At 52.2% G+C, this 15731-nt stretch overlaps 1 protein-coding gene across 17 annotated transcripts in view; it reads left to right on the forward strand.

The window, feature by feature from the left end:
• The window catches only part of NAV2 (neuron navigator 2), a 742802-nt gene that overhangs the window by 719687 nt on the left and 7384 nt on the right, over nt 1–15731 (forward strand). For all 17 annotated transcript variants that reach the window (XM_023239646.2, XM_045039059.1, XM_019812168.3 and 14 more), the window contains 6 exons: nt 1427–1595; nt 5165–5400; nt 7133–7287; nt 7504–7575; nt 9091–9287; nt 10481–10599. In XM_023239646.2, the coding sequence (XP_023095414.2) occupies nt 1427–1595; nt 5165–5400; nt 7133–7287; nt 7504–7575; nt 9091–9287; nt 10481–10599 (948 nt within the window). The remainder of the gene's footprint in view (nt 1–1426; nt 1596–5164; nt 5401–7132; nt 7288–7503; nt 7576–9090; nt 9288–10480; nt 10600–15731) is intronic.

The raw sequence follows: 15731 nt of genomic DNA on the forward strand, positions 1-15731 counted from the left end.
ATTTCCATTCTTCATTTCGGGAGGATTTGACCTGACTTGCCCAGCATCCTTGCCAACACTGCAGAGTCTGTGATCTGTGCTTCATGTAACATTAACATCTCATCAATGGCCAGAGTCAAGGATGTCGGCATAGTTATTTTTGTAGTTGTTCTACTGGAGTGGGTGGGTGTTTGTCACAGGAGAGATAACTAATGAGTCCTGAAGTGAACCTTCAATCACAAGGTGGTTTTGGAAGAAGCTTTTCATACATGTTTTTTCTATCATTCTGAAGTGAGTCAGCAATCTTATGTGTTCATTAATCATATCCCCTGAGCAATAGTGGTAACCTATATTTTTGGTACTAGAGGTCATGCTAACATAACCCCAATTTATCTTCAGGCCTGTGAGGAAGGTCCTATTAGTTTCCCACTTAAAGAGGAGGAAAGTGAGGCTCAGATCACGTCACTTGCCCAAGGTCGTGGACCTAGAAGTCAACCATGTTGGTCTAATTGAGCTGGTCTGACTTCAAAACCTGACTTAACTAGTATACTCCAGTATACTAGTTAAGCATCTGGTTTCAGCTGGTTTCACACACAGGAACTTCTGTTCTCTGACCAGAGATCATTCCCCATCTTGGCAGGCTGCAGAAATGTGACTGGGCAAAGAGATGTGAATGGTTGAGGGCAACCCACTCCTGCTGTCTAGAACCAAAACCTTAATTCTGCTGATGGGCAGTCGGGACATCCTTGGATCAAAACGACCAACAGTTTGGGCTGAAAAGAGCCTGTTGGGGCATCATATGTGAGGAAATGAGACCATTAAAGGTAGAGAGGCCTGTTACCAGTATTTCACATCAAGTCATTGTCCAGCCACCACCTAGCCCACGGACCTTTGGTCCAAGTTCACTGACCTAAAACCTTTTGGTCACTCACCTCAGAGGGAACACCTTCCAAATGAAACCCAACTTTTCCTGTTTAAAGATCAGGAGCTGTTTTTTTTTTCTTGCAGCCCGGGGCTTGTTCCCTTTGTCATCGGTGTAGTCTTTGTTCTGAGCCAAGGAAAGGGGCCAGTGGAGGGATTTCTTGTCAGAATTACTTTCTCGTGCATTTTCCAGCACTATTCACAGGCCCTGGCACCTTTAGGACTTCAGCTAAACTGACGCAACGCAGCCTAAGTTTTCCTTGCTTGGTTCATCCAGACTAAACGTTCACGATTGTGTTAGGGCTCCCCCCACATCACTAACCAAATAAATCTGTACTTTAAGAGACCTGTGATACTTGGGAATCATCCCCGTGGAAAGCCAGCTCTTCTCACCTCGTTCCACAGCTCGGTTTCAACCCAGGCGTCAACTGAGAAAGAAAATGACCATAAATCACCCAAGGAAAACATGAGTCATGGGCAGATTCTAGCCACATCTTTGATAGGGTCTTGATTTTATTCTTCCCAGGAGTACATCATTCACGTCGACCCCGTGAGTCAGCTGGGGCTGAATTCAGATAGCGTTCTGGGCTACAGCATTGGGGAAATCAAGCGCAGCCACACCTCGGAGACCCCCGAGCTTCTTCCCTGTGGCTATCTGGTCGGAGAGAACACGACCATCTCCGTGACTGTCAAAGGTAACTCGGCCGATTGTGGAGGTCGGAGTTTTCAAGAATTGAGCTTTTGTCTTGTGACTTGGCAAAACACGGTTGGAAACCATGGCCACAGTTTTGTTTGCACATGTGTGTGTGGGGGGGTGGTTTCTCCTCCCCCACCCCCCGCCCCACTGCAACCGCAGTCATTCTTACCTAAGCAAGTTGAACGGTTTTTAGCTTTTTCAACCACCACCGGAAACAAACAATTTTAGTTTATTGCCGAAATTATATAACAAAACGTCCCATTAGCCTTCTGACTGTAAGATGATGGAATCTTAATAACCCTGCTGAAGTGGGGCTCCACCAATACCAGTGGACTCCTCTTGCCAGCTAGCCTTGGACGTGGTCCCATTCTATGGATGGGAGCCACAATCTGCTCTAGAGGCATTGCTCAGAGCACTCTGATGAAATTTCTGAAGCTCTTGCCCACACACAGTGCTGCTGGTGCTTCCAATTGCCTCATCACCTCGGATGTTAAGCCCCAGGCCAAAGTGTATTCCGTGGAACTCTAGGCCCACAAAGTATCTTGTGGGGGAAAAAACAGTGTCGTGGCCAAATAAGTCTAGAATACTACATCATTATACCCATTTGGATGTAGGGGCAGAAAGAGAAGAATGTGCCGGTGCACTGACTCTATAATTTAATACACTAACTCTTGCCGTTAAAAAGGCTGTTTAATCCAGTCTGACACCAATGTATTTGAGTGCAACCCCCTTTTTTCCCTGTATTTTATGAACCCACAAAGAATAGATCAATAAACAGTATATGAGGCTCAGCATTCAGGTTGTCCCATTTCTTAATTCCCTGGAAGGCGCAGCTCTTGACTGGAGTTTTAACAGTGCACTTTGGGGGTGGTTTGATGCAAGCTTTGTTTCCTGGTTGCAAGGTTTTCCAGAAGCACCTCACCATTCCTTATCAGCAAAAATCTATATGCTTGCTCTGACAATGACGAGCTGTCTGTTACTACTCCTTGAGCCTCACCCACAGCCTTCTTATCTGGCTAGCAAGCGAAATTGCACAAACGTGGTCTCAGGCTGTAAATGACAGAAACCTACCCCAAACTAGCTTTATCAAAAAAGGAAACGCACCTGGAAAATCCTGGAATACGCTTCAAACACTGCTGGATCCAGGTATCCCAAGAGTGCCATCAGAACCAGACCCGCCTCAGCCTTGCGTATTATCTGAATTCTCTGCATGTGGCTGCTAAAATGGCCCTGGTAGCCCTGATAAATCCTTCTGGCTTGGGATTCACCAAGAAAGAGAATGTCCTTCTGGAAAGGTATGACAGAAAATCCTTACAGGTGATTCTGGCCCACCTGGGTCAGATGGCCATCACCGAACCAGTTATTATGACCAGGGAGATGGTTTGGCCCAGCCTGGCCCCACGTTCGCCCCTTGGTGGCTGAAGGTGCTGGGTCGGCCCCTCTTGAACCACCTTGAACAAGCCCCCCATGAGGAAGACGAGTCCTGCTATAAGGGGCAGGAGGAGGGGGGACCAGGCACACCGAAACAACGAACGCTTCAAGGAAAGCCTCTTATGTCGCCGGTTTAAGCCGTGTCTCATCCACGCTGGTGAGCACACGTCGTCACTTGTAGGCGACAGCTACAGGCATTGAGGGGCGAAAGAAGTGATCCGCTGCAGAGACCAGACCTCTGCACAGACAGTGACAAGGCGGTCTGCCGCAGTGGAACGTGCCACCCCACCACGGATCCCGGTCTGCCACTGTCAGCACACCAGGTTGTTCAGCATCTCAAGGCATCAGCTCAGATTTATTTACTTAATTTACTTTTATTTTTTAGAGAGAGAGAGTATGAACAAAGGAGAGAGGCAGAAGGAGAGAGAGAGAGAGAGAGAGAGAATATCAAGCAGGCTTCATGCTCAGAGCAGAGCCCGATGTGGGGCCCAATCCTACAACCCTGGGATCATGACGGGAGCCAAAATCAAGAGTCAGACGTTCACCCGACTGAGCCACCCAGGTGCCCCAGCTCAGGTTTATTTTTAAGTGACACCTGACTCTTCTGTTTTCTGGTGGTGCTTGAAACTTACGCCTTCAAGGCATGATAAACCACGCAAGGGTTTGAGCCAAGAGGTCCGTGGGCTGTGGATGGTCCACCTAAGTGGTACCAGAGGCAGGGATGTGACTAAGCATGCCTGAAGTGAGTTCATCTGCAGAATAGTCACTCCCAGGGGGTTTTAGGGCAAAAGACCAAAAGAGCAGCCTATATGTAGAGAGAGTTGTTTTTGTGGGTTTTTTCCTCCCTTACTATTAAGTTTAGACGAGAGACCTTACACTCTGCACTTCGCATCAAGTTTGAGCCAGTGTAGACTACACTGAACTCAGTACCAGGGAAGTCTCGGGCCTATACCCAGAAGCCAAGTCATTCAGGAGCCTCCACCTTGGTCATTCTGGAATAGTCCCTTGCATTTAGGGACTGTTCTTGGTTAGGGGAGGATTAGAGACAAGCATATAAATGCATTTGAGGGGTCTGTTTGCAGTGAATTATTATGTGGAAGGAAGATGCTATTATAAAATCGAGTAAATGGGGGAACCTGCCTGGCTCAGTCGGTAGAGCATGTAACTCTTGTCACAGGTTGTGAGTTCAAGTCCCACACTGAGTGTAGAGATTACTTAAAAATAAAATCTTTAAAAAATAAAATAAGAAAGAATAAATGCTCTTCTTTTTTTTTTCACATACGTATACTGGTTTTCTTGAGGTGAGTTTTAACAGAATTGCCTTAGGTTTCAGACAGGTAACCTTGGATGGACCTTCTTTTGAGAATGGTATCAAGACAATAACTCTTTTTAAAAAGCCAACAGCGGGGCGCCTGGGTGGCTCAGTCAGTTAGGCGGCTGACTTCGGCTCAGGTCATGATCTCGCGGTCCGTGAGTTCGAGCCCCACATCGGGCTCTGTGCTGACAGCTCAGAGCCTGGAGCCTGTTTCGGATTCTGTGTCTCCCTCTCTCTGACCCTCCCCCGTTCATGCTGTGTCTCTCTCTGTCTCAAAAATAAATAAACGTTTAAAAAAAATTTATAAAAAAAAAAAAAAGCCAACAGCCCTGATTGGTGGAGATGTCTCAGGTAGGAGAAGGGAAGAATGCATTTCCTCTTGACTTTGAGACTCAGAGGTCTTAACATCGTAGCCTTTGCCTGCCGATCATCATATCCCCAAATCAAATTGCATTTCTTCGTTTTAAAGATGAAAGCGTTGCTGCCTTTGTGGCGTATGTGAGTGTGGGCAGCAGTGGCACGCGGGAGCAAACAGGGTGACAGGGCAACCCCTGGGGTCCTGGCAGACACGGGAGACCCAGGTTTGGTTTGGGCAAACTCCAGTGGGTAAATCCAGACAGCCAAGCAGAGCCCAGTCTTAGGAACTCTGCAGAGGACAGACGGGGGCCCAAGGGCCCGGGTATTAAAGTTGAGTCTGTGTCCAGCCAGGGGCTGGAGCACGTGGTACTCGTGATCAGGGAGCAACGGCCACTTGTGCCCAGCCTGCCACCTACCTGGGTGGGCAGTGGTTTTCAGACGCTTCCCGTCCCTCTCCAACGCAGGGCTTGCGGAGAACAGCCTGGACTCGCTGGTGTTCGAATCCCTGATCCCCAAGCCCATCCTGCAGCGCTACGTCTCCCTGCTGGTGGAGCACCGGCGGATCATCCTCTCCGGCCCCAGCGGCACCGGGAAAACCTACCTGGCCAACCGGCTGTCCGAGTACCTGGTGCTTCGGGAGGGACGGGAGCTGACAGACGGCGTCATCGCCACCTTCAACGTGGACCACAAGTCCAGCAAGGTGAGGCGGTCATCCAGAGGCTGCTGTTTGGCCCCTTCAGAACTGTTGATGCAGAGCGCCTAGATGGCTCGGTCGATTAGGCATCCGACTTTGGCTCAGGTCGTGATCTCGCAGTTCATGGGTTCGAGCCCTGCATCGGGCTCTGTGCTGACAGGAGCCTGGAGCCTGCTTCTGATTCTGTCTCTCTCTCTCTCTCTGCTCTTCTCCTGCTTGTGCTCTGTCTCTCTCAAAACGAAATAAACATTAAAAAAAAGAAAAAAAGAACTGTTAATGCCACTGCCACCCTGATGGGAAATCAGCATTTCCTCTGTGTTCTCCCTTGGTGGTTATGAAAGCCTGGTGAAGGAAGTCACGGTGGGGGAGCAGAAAGGAAGCCTTTCATCCACAGCTTCAGTGAAAAGCGCCATCTGTAAGGCAAGCTGGCTCATTCCTCACTCGTCCGCTATGAGCCGCGTATGAAGCTCAGTGTTAGTAGGTCTTTAGGTTCGCCCCCAATGCATCTATTGTAGTTTACCAAGAACTTGTCACGTGCCATCTCGGTGCTGTCGTTTCTCCCAAATGTAACCTCTTCAGGAACAGCGATGACACTAATAATAACAACAGCTCACATCACACACTGCTTCCCATGACCAGCAAACTGACTGCCTTACAGCAGTATCCTCACAGGAGAGGTTGTTGTTACCTTGGTATCACAGAAGAGGAACCTGAGGCTTGAGGCAAGTGGCCATGTGCCTAGGACCCCTTGAATGGTACAGGGCAGTGGACTAGGGCTCAAGTCGGAGTCTTAGACTCTAGAGCTAGCAGATGGGCTCAATCCTGCTTCATGGGGACCAGTGGAGACGTTTAGACCTAGGCCCGGGCGAGGGTTGGGAAATGTTTTCTCAAACTTGATCACTGTTCAACACAGTGGGAGGTGATGGATGATTCGCTCTGGCTGGCCCTGAGTCAAAGGTGATTGGGAAATGACTCTTCTGCCTTGAATCACCTGGCATGCTCAAAGATGTAGATTCCTAGACCTCGTTCCCAGATGATTGCTTTCAGTAGGTTGAATGGGAACCAACTGGCCAGGAAATTGTGCCAGCTCAGTCTCTTCCTCCTCCTCTTCCTCCCCTGACACACATCCCTAACCCTAGCCGTGCTGGGCTGCATACCAGCTCCAGATCAAGCCAATCCCCCTTGTGTTCTCCACAGTTCAGTTCAGAGCTTACCCTTTCCACCAGATATCCCGGGGCTTCCCGTGCATGTAGACCCTCTGCCCCTGCACTGTTGGTTTTCTGTCTGTGATGGCACCAGTCAGCAGTGCTTACCTCTGTGTGGGGATGGTTCCTTTGTTGTATTGATTCATCGAGGGCTTCTGTGTAAACAGCTCTCAGGCAAGTGCGAGCTTACTGGAGGGTGGGCATGGTAAGCAATATCAAGAAGAATGACAATACTTCTAGAAAAGTGTCAGAGCAGAGACATAAAACCATGCCTGGGCATCCCATGGTGCTGTGCTCCTGCCCCAGGCGGAAGGAATTCTGTTACCTGGTGAATTCCAGGAGTCTGGACCCAGGCCTTCCCCACCCCCTGCCCAGCTCAGTGCTGTGCAGTAGATGGGCACGCAACACTTGTTCACCGCACGGCCTCCTGAAAGGCCTTTGCACCTGCGTTGACCCGGGCAAAGTGAAGGCTCCGAGTATGTGCATCTTTCCGGGGTGCGTTCACCCACTTATTCTTTACCTGGCCTCCACAGGAATTGCGCCAGTACCTGTCCAACCTTGCTGACCAATGCACCAGCGAGAACAACGCTGCGGACATGCCCCTCGTCATCATCCTGGACAACCTGCATCACGTCAGCTCCCTGGGCGAGATCTTCAATGGGCTGCTCAACTGCAAGGACCATAAATGGTAAAGGCCGGTTCCGGGCCTCCTGGCCCCCAGGAAGCCGGCAGCCACATGATGTGTGCTGCGTGGGCACCGTGCTCACGTGGGGGTTGGGGTGGGGGTGGTGGGGGAGGCAACCAGCCACCTGCCTGGACGCTCAGACAACACGGGCTTCTGTGAGCACCTGCTCTGGCTTGGCTTCGAGTCACAGAGCCTTCTTTTCCTTCCTGTCCCCCGCAGCCCTTACATAATTGGCACAATGAACCAGGCTACCTCTTCTACCCCTAACCTGCAGCTTCACCACAACTTCAGGTAAGGGATCGCTTTTCGAGGGCCAGCACTGGGTTGGGCGTCGTGCTGGGGATCCTCCCCAGCCTCACTCATTTAATTCTCATGGCAGCGTCACTAGTTTGTCTTGCTGGTGGGGAGACCGGGGCTGAGAGAATTGATTCGTGTGAGGTCACACAGCTGGCCCGTGGAAGAGTGGAGACAGGAGCCCAGGTCTCCCTGACTCTCTGCCCCGGGGGTGGCAGTGTCAGGATGGCAGCTCTGGGCTTGCGTCCCCTGTGCGTTTCTTGCGACGCGTCTCTCCATCCCTAGTGAACTTGAGCAACGGAAGCTCTTGCTTATGAATGTCCCCTCGTCGCTGGGTCTGTGGGCCTGTGAGTCCCCCGCGAGTCCCTCTGCCCCAGCGCTGTAGTAGGGAGCCGTCCCAGCGGGGGTGCAGGAGGGGCTGTCCAGATCAGTCGTGGGAGGTTGTGTTGCTGCTTGCCTGGGCCCTTACGTGCGGCTGAGAAGCCGCTCTGGGGCGACCCCCCGGCTCCCTTACACTGGCGGCACTGCACGCATCCTAGAGGGCGATCTGTTGGAAGTGGACCTGCATCGTAACCATCAGAAATGGCGATGCCCCCGGGCCTGACATCATGGCCACCTCTGCATCCAGGCTGTCCTGTCCCGTCCACGCTTTCTCCTCCTGCCCCCGGCACCACCCCGTCTCCCAATACACCACTGCGATCATTTTGTGGCCAGTGGGCCTGCCTGCAGCTTGGCTCCCTGCAGGCAATCTCCTGTGCCAGCGGCATCCAAGTGAGCATTCTAGAATTCAAATCTGACCATAAAGCCCTCGTGCTTTAATGTCCTTCAGGGGCTCCCCATTGGCTCCAGGATGGAATCAGACTCCTTAGGTGGGCTGGTCAAGTCTAAACACTGAATTACACTGGTTGCTCTGAATCTCTGGCAGTTTCCCACACACCCCACGTACGTGTGCAGATGGTGCAGCATGGCCTGCGGCCCGCACCCCAGCCCCCTTCTGGTCTCAGACATCCCCTCCTCTGAGGAGCCTTTCCTAATTCTCCAGGTTTCATTATGTCTCATTCCTCTGTTTGCTTCTCTGCTTCCTCCGCTGGGCTGTGTGCTTCTAGGAAACAGGAACTGTTTCTTAGCCTTGGTTATAGTTCCAGAGGCCGACACAGGGCCTGACTTCCAACACAAGAGGCAGCAGCCTTGGTGGTTAGAGCCCAGACACTGGGGCAGGACTGTCCTAGTTCTAATCTTAGCCCTTCTGTTAACTAGCTGTTTGCTCTTGGGCAAGTTGTGCAACCTGTCTATGCCTCAGCATATCTGTCTGTGAAATGGGGATGGCAGTCATAGGGCTGCTGTAATGAATTGGGAGTTCATGTGTGTCCAGCATTAGATCAGTGTTTGTTGTATAGTGAGGCCTGTCCTATTAACATAGACACTCTCCAGATCTAATGAGCTTTGACTGGGGAGGCTGGTGTCGTTTTTATCAGTCAGCATCATTGAAAATTATCGCTGACTTTCCTCCAGGTGGGTGCTTTGTGCCAACCACACAGAGCCCGTGAAGGGCTTCCTTGGCCGGTTCCTAAGGCGGAAGCTCATGGAAACAGAGATCAGTGGGCGGGTACGGAATGTGGAGCTGGTAAAAATCATTGACTGGATTCCCAAGGTCTGGCATCACCTCAACCGCTTCCTGGAGGCTCACAGCTCCTCGGATGTCACCATAGGTAGGTGGGAGGCTGGGCAGGGGCAGGTGGGTGGCCTGGCTGGAGGACAGGCACTGCTCCTGGAGCTCTGGTGTTCTCAGATGAGTGTCCTCAGGGCCTTGGCCAGGAGAGCACTTTGCAGGCACAAGTCAGCTGGACGCTGCACTGTCCATATGGATGAGAAGGGGACAGAGGGACAGTCACAGCCCAAGGCAGACCCTAGACTGGCAGTCATCTGCATCCGGTGCAATGTCTCCACCGCCCCTCCATCTCGGCCCAGTGCACCAGGGCTGATCAGCAGCAGAGAGGGGCATCCAGCCTTGGCCGTTGCCAAAACTCCTGGCTCAGCAAAGAGCGAGCCCCCACGACAAGGCTCCCGCAGGAGCAAACCACCCTGCAACACTGGCTTTGCTTTAACAATAAAGTGTTATTGGGGCGCCTGGGTGGCGCAGTCGGTTAAGGGTCCGACTTCAGCCAGGTCACGATCTTGCGGTCCGTGGGTTCGAGCCCCGCGTCAGGCTCTGGGCTGATGGCTCAGAGCCTGGAGCCTGTTTCCCATTCTGTGTCTCCCTCTCTCTCTGCCCCTCCCCCATTCATGCTCTGTCTCTCTCTGTCCCAAAAATAAATAAACGTTGAAAAAAAAATTTTTTTTAAAAAACAATAAAGTGTTATCAACATTCCTGAAGCTTAGGGTTCAGAGAAAAAAAAGGCCACCGATCATTCCCACATCCTGACGTGATCATCTTAATTTGAGCTTCTGTTTTCTGTGTCTACACAGATGTGCTTCATGTAGTTACGATCCTAGTGTGCACACAGGATGCTCTTTTCACTTTGTCCTAAGAGCAGTCTCCGTTTTTACAGTCCTTTTCAAAGGCTGCAAAATAGGCAAACGCAGGTGTACCGCTGTTTGCTTAACCGTGTCTCTTCTCTTGGACATTTCATGCGCTTCTGTTTCAAAGGTCAGGATTAATAATACTGCAGTGAACATCTTTCTCTGTAAAGCCTCTCCTCGCTTCTGTGCGATTTTTCTGGGGGAGAGAGATCCCAGGGTGGGGTTAGGGATCCCGAGTGTAATGCCCTGTGCCCAGCACCCGACAGTTGGCATTCCTGCTCTCATTCAGAAAGATCACAGGAGCCCTGTGTGGGGTTTGTTCGGAACGTGGCTTCTCTTAACACCCCAATTTCAGCTCTTGATTTTTCCCTCTGGTCCCCAGGCCCCCGGCTCTTCCTGTCCTGCCCCATCGATGTGGATGGCTCGAGGGTGTGGTTCACCGACTTGTGGAACTACTCAATTATCCCCTATCTCCTCGAAGCCGTCAGAGAAGGACTCCAGGTGAGGAACACACTTGCTACTGGCCTCCTCAAAATCGGGGGTCATTCGGGTGACCAGATGAGTTGTTTTCATCTCCTCCTTTAGGGGTCTGACGTGGGGTGCCAACGCCTCACCGGCGAGGCCATCAGTCCAGCACAGAGTGGGACACACACTGAGCTGTAAATCCGGGCCCTGCCACTGTTATGTGTGACCCCAGGCAAGTTGTTCAGCCTCTGTGCCACAGTGCCCTCACTGATGGAAGAGGAGAATGATAATCCTCTGCCACGAAGGGTTATTGCGAGCGCTAAATGCGGTCATGGCCGGCAAGTGCTCAGCACAGTGCACAAGAAATGGAAGCATACCTGTGTGTAGCACGTCACAGTTTGCAAAGTATTCTCCTGTCTGCTGTTTGATCCAAGCCCGGCATTGGTCTCGGGACTTGAGCAGTAAACATTTGTTTTTGGGTCTTCATTTTTCAGAAGAGGACAGTCGAGGCTCAAAGGGAATCAACGACTTGCCCAAGAATATAAAAGTGAAACTTGAGGAATCTGGGATTGGAGTCCAGGCCTCTGGCTCGAATTCCAGGTTCTGAGTCCTCGACCCCGTGCACTTATACCTGTCCCAGGACCCCTCCCGGGTGACCCTGGGGCCCACAAGGCTGCAAGTCCTGGCCCTGCCGCGGCAGGAAGGCAACACCCTTTACTGCTCATTCAGCCCAGCATTGAATGCCAGGGGCTGAGCAGTAAATTGAAGCTTGCAGTGGTGCCCCTGTTGAGCCTGGAGGCCCCTGCAGCTTTCTTGCTGAGTTAACAGCAGGCATCAGGCACAACTGAACCAGCCGTGTTCCCAGGGGCTCCTCGGTGTCCTCCGTACTGGGCAACGGGAGACACAAGGTGCTGTCGTGAGCCTGTGGAGGGTGTGGGAGGGGCACGCCCACATGCACGTATGGGGTAAAGCCCATTAACGGCTGCGGTCTGTGCTCGTCCCTTCTGTACGTTTGGCTGAGCCTGGCTGCTTTGTAACGTGCAGCAGCACCTATGGTTTCAGAGGCGTTCAGGACGAAGCCTTTATTCCCATGATCTGTTAGCACCACACACCCAAGCAGCCACGCAGCCACTCCTATTTTGTGGGGCCCGTAGAAGCATCTTCCTACGTGCTGGATTCCTGACGCCTGTTTCGTTTCAGAAGCCCCTCTCTGTTCTCCATCAGGGGCCTCCGGGGGCTGTGATGTCCCCTGCACCTCTGGGAGACCCACACTGCTGAAAAGCAGCAGGGGAGTTAGAAGTGGAGGAAGTGTACCGTTTCCTCTTATTCTTGCCTCACCTGTCAGTTGTCCATTTGCTGCTTCTTTGCTCCAAATCTGTCTTGTGATGAGGGATGGGGAGTAACTTCAGAGTGTGCTTGGAAGCACCCATGGGCTCTGTTGGGTAAGGGCCTCCTTTGCCCGAGGAGGCACAAACCAGCAGTGGTAAGGCCGTGCAGCCCCAGACCACATACACATCAGCTGGCCCTTTGTCCTCACCAAGGATAGATATGCCAAGACGCTGCTCCCTTGGACCTGAATTTCAGAGAAGGCCTTCTGGGCATGGCTGTAAAGGTGGAGTCTGAACTCCCTTCCCTTCCTGGAGCTCACTGTGAAGGAGCACTTGGTCTCTTTCCCACCGAGAGGGAGGAGGCAACAGGTTGAAAGAATTTGGGGATGGCTATAGAACAGTCCATTGGGCAAGGAACAGAGACATGCCACCATCTGATGGGACTCACCAGTTCAGTATGAGGCAAGAAAAGTCGTTGATTCTCTGTGCTGTGAGGTCATTTTTTTTAAATTTTTTTTTAATGTTTATTTATTTTCAAGACAGAGACAGAGCATGAATGGGGGGAGGGTCAGAGAAAGAGGGAGACACAGAATCGGAAGCAGGCTCCAGGCTCCGAGCTGTCAGCACAGAGCCCGACACGGGGCTCGAACTCGTGAACCACAGGATCATGACCTGAGCCGAAGTCGGACACTCAACCGACTGAGCCACCCAGGCGCCCCTGTGAGGTCATTTAAAAGACAATCTTTTAAGAGTGTGGGAGCTACCAGGGGGAGGCAGCCAGAGTTAGCATTTTCATTTTATCAAATTGCTCAAAAGTGAGCCATCTTGCCTGTGACCTCATCCTGAGGAGCCAAAGGAAAACCCACAGCATCTGCTGGCTCATGAGGAAACCTGGCGTGTTCCTCATGCCTCTGGTTTTGAAGGAAAAGTCTGCTGACGTTTATTGAGGGCCTGCTACTTGCTGGGCACCGTGTGAGGGGCCTGATGTGCACGCTCTCATTTAGTTCTAACAGCTCAGCGAGTATACTTCATAAACGAGACCAGGCTCACAAGAGTTTTTGACTGTTACCCAGGTTCACACAGTGGGGTGTGATGCACCAGCATTAGAGCCAGGTCTGGCTGACCCCTCCATTACTTCTCTGATTTTCAGGCTGTCTCGAGGACCCCCATAACTCCCAGAAGCCTCAGGTGGCTCAGGGAACAAAGTGTTGTGTTTTATACAATGGTTTTCTACATGAGATGGCATGTGACAAAAGGATTCCTCGATTTTTTTTTTTTTTAATGTTTATTTTTGAGAGAGAGCACAAGCAGGGGAAGGGCAGAGAGAGAGAAGACGACACAGAATCTAAAGCAGGCTCCAGGCTCTGAGCTGTCCGCACAGAGCCCGATGCGGAGCTCAAACTCATGGGCTGCAAGATCCTGACCTGAACCGAAGTTGGACACTTAACCAACTGAGCCGCCCAGGTGCCCCAAGGATTCCTCTATCTTAAAGTTTGATTCCCTACTGTCCTTCGTGTTACCTTGAGTCCACACTTACTGTGTGCTGGGCGCCGTGTGGGGTCATCGGCTCCTCACCTGTCCCTGCAGAGTGAGTGTCATGGCCATGAGGGGAGTGCGCTGCAGAGTCAGAAGGCTCACAGAGGCCCAGCTTTTAGTTCCCAGTGTCTCGGCCCACAGTTCCTGAGCCAGTGGGCACGGCAGGCTCCTCCCTGCCTTGGGGCAAGTGCATGGCCCATCTGTCTGTCTCTCTTTCCATCTGTCTCTGCTGCTTCCCAGAGCTGCCTCGGGGCTCTGCAGTGGGGCCGAGGAGCTTTTATGATAATTCCTGTGCTTGCCATGGTACTTACCCAACCATTCATCACCTGGTCTTGAACATGTCTAGTGGCAAGTGTGGAGGCTTGTAAAAATATTTTCTGTTCTCGCAGATGATGTTCACACGCGCCTGATGTACATTTGTCTTATGACTCAGTTCCCAGTCCTGTTACCCTTTGGAGCTGTCACTGTTAACATTTGCCAAAGTGTCCCAAGTCTACAGAGCAGCTCAGAAGACCTGCGTCCCTCTGGTGGCCCCGGGGGGAGGAGAGCTTTGGGCCATTTATCAGATGGCCCAATCTGCTCTGAGACCCTGGGCAAGTCTCCTGTCTGTAAGCCTCAGGTTCCCTGTCTGTGATCTGAAAAGCTTAGACTAGAAGTATTTTCTCGTATTTTCTCCAGCGGTCTTCTGTGGAGCCCAGAAGGTGCTCAGATTCCTCGGTGGTGGGGAAGAGTAAATATTTGAAAAACCACTGGGCCATATTATGTCTAAGGGCTTGATGAGCTCCACATCCCGGCCTCTGTTGCTCTGCAGCCCGGAGCCTCTCCTCCTCCAGACTGGCTCCAGAAGTAAGGGTCTGGTTCAGCCTCATCCAGGAGGTCTGGCTTGGGAAAGCTGGTCCAATCCTCCCTTCGGAGGGAGAAGCTTCTAAAAATTGCAGGAATGTTTCTAATCGAGACCAACCTTCTCCAGTTCTGAATACCCCCCACATGCGGGTGTGTTCCCTCCCTCCCCGGCATGCATGCATGTGTACACACACACTTTCCTTCAAGTGATCCCTTCTCGCTCAGACTATGAGTTGCCTTTAGAACACCAGACTGAATGCTCAGGCCCGAGACTCACCATTGCCCCAGGGTTAAGGAAGGTTGAGTGACAGACAGGGTCAGAGCGCTAGACGGGAGGGGTGCTAGCGTCTGAGAAAGCAGTGAGGTCATAGGAGGTTGTGTCTGTGTGTGCTGAGTGCAGAAGGAGTCAGTGGCTGACGGGGAGAGATGGGTAAGCGCCTCTGCCCTGCAAGCAGGGCGGGCGGCTTCCCGGCAAATCATACGTAAAGGTCACAGGTGCCTTAGGCAATGGTGAGTCAGCCAAGTTGACATGTCCTTGTCTGGTGGACAATCTGGTCTGCATCTCTCTGCTCCGGGTTTGGCTGAGTCACGTGGCTCTCGCTGATACCGAGGGGTTCAGAGTGGAGTCATTCAGGAGGGCTGGAGAGGGAAAAGGCCCAGACAAGGAAACTGAGGTCCGAGGTCTGATCCAGCTCCGCTCCATAACCTTCCACAACTGGTGCTTCTGTCTAGGCCCTGACTTCCCCATCCGGTCAATGAGGCTAGGTGACACCAGTTCCTTCCAGCCAGGACAACCTATGACTTGTGTAGATGTGGTTTTGTCAGAGCTCGGCTCTGTTCTGTTAGCCAGTCCTCTCTCCCCTCTCCACTGGGAGAGCAGAGGGAGCAGACAGGCTGGGGGCTGGGTGCAGTTTCACTCTGGTGCCCCCTGCGCCATTGTGGTTCAGGAGTCTTCGGTCTTTATACCCGTGGTCCCCTGGAGAAGGGGGCATCTTCCAGAGCCACAGCCGGCACCACGCTGAGCGAGCACATCTACCCCATCTCCTTAGACTCAGTGCTGCGTGGACGCGGACAGACTTGGACTCCAGTTTTGCTGTCTTTCCTCTCTGGGCCTGTCCCGTCATCTGGGAGACTCGGGTCGTAGGGTCGTCCCTGGGAACCACATGGTAGTTAAACAAGATATTCGTAAAGCGCCGCTGGCACACCGTAACCTATGAGATGTGGCCGCGGTGCCGGCATTACAGAGAAAGGATGGAGATGACACCTAGCCGTGCCACATTCAGAGCCCGGCCTTGGGAGGTGCTGCAGCCTGGGCTTCTGTCCTTGAAAGAGTATATGTGTCTCTTGACATTGCTCGTAGAAGTCACTGGAGGGGGCGCCTGCCTGGGCGGCTCAGCCTGTTAAGCGTCCAACACGCGATTTCGGCTCAGGTCATGATCTCACGGTTCATGGGATCGAGCC

This window comes from Felis catus, chromosome D1 (genome assembly GCF_018350175.1).
Source record: "Felis catus isolate Fca126 chromosome D1, F.catus_Fca126_mat1.0, whole genome shotgun sequence".
Classification (NCBI taxonomy): Eukaryota; Metazoa; Chordata; class Mammalia; order Carnivora; family Felidae; genus Felis; species Felis catus.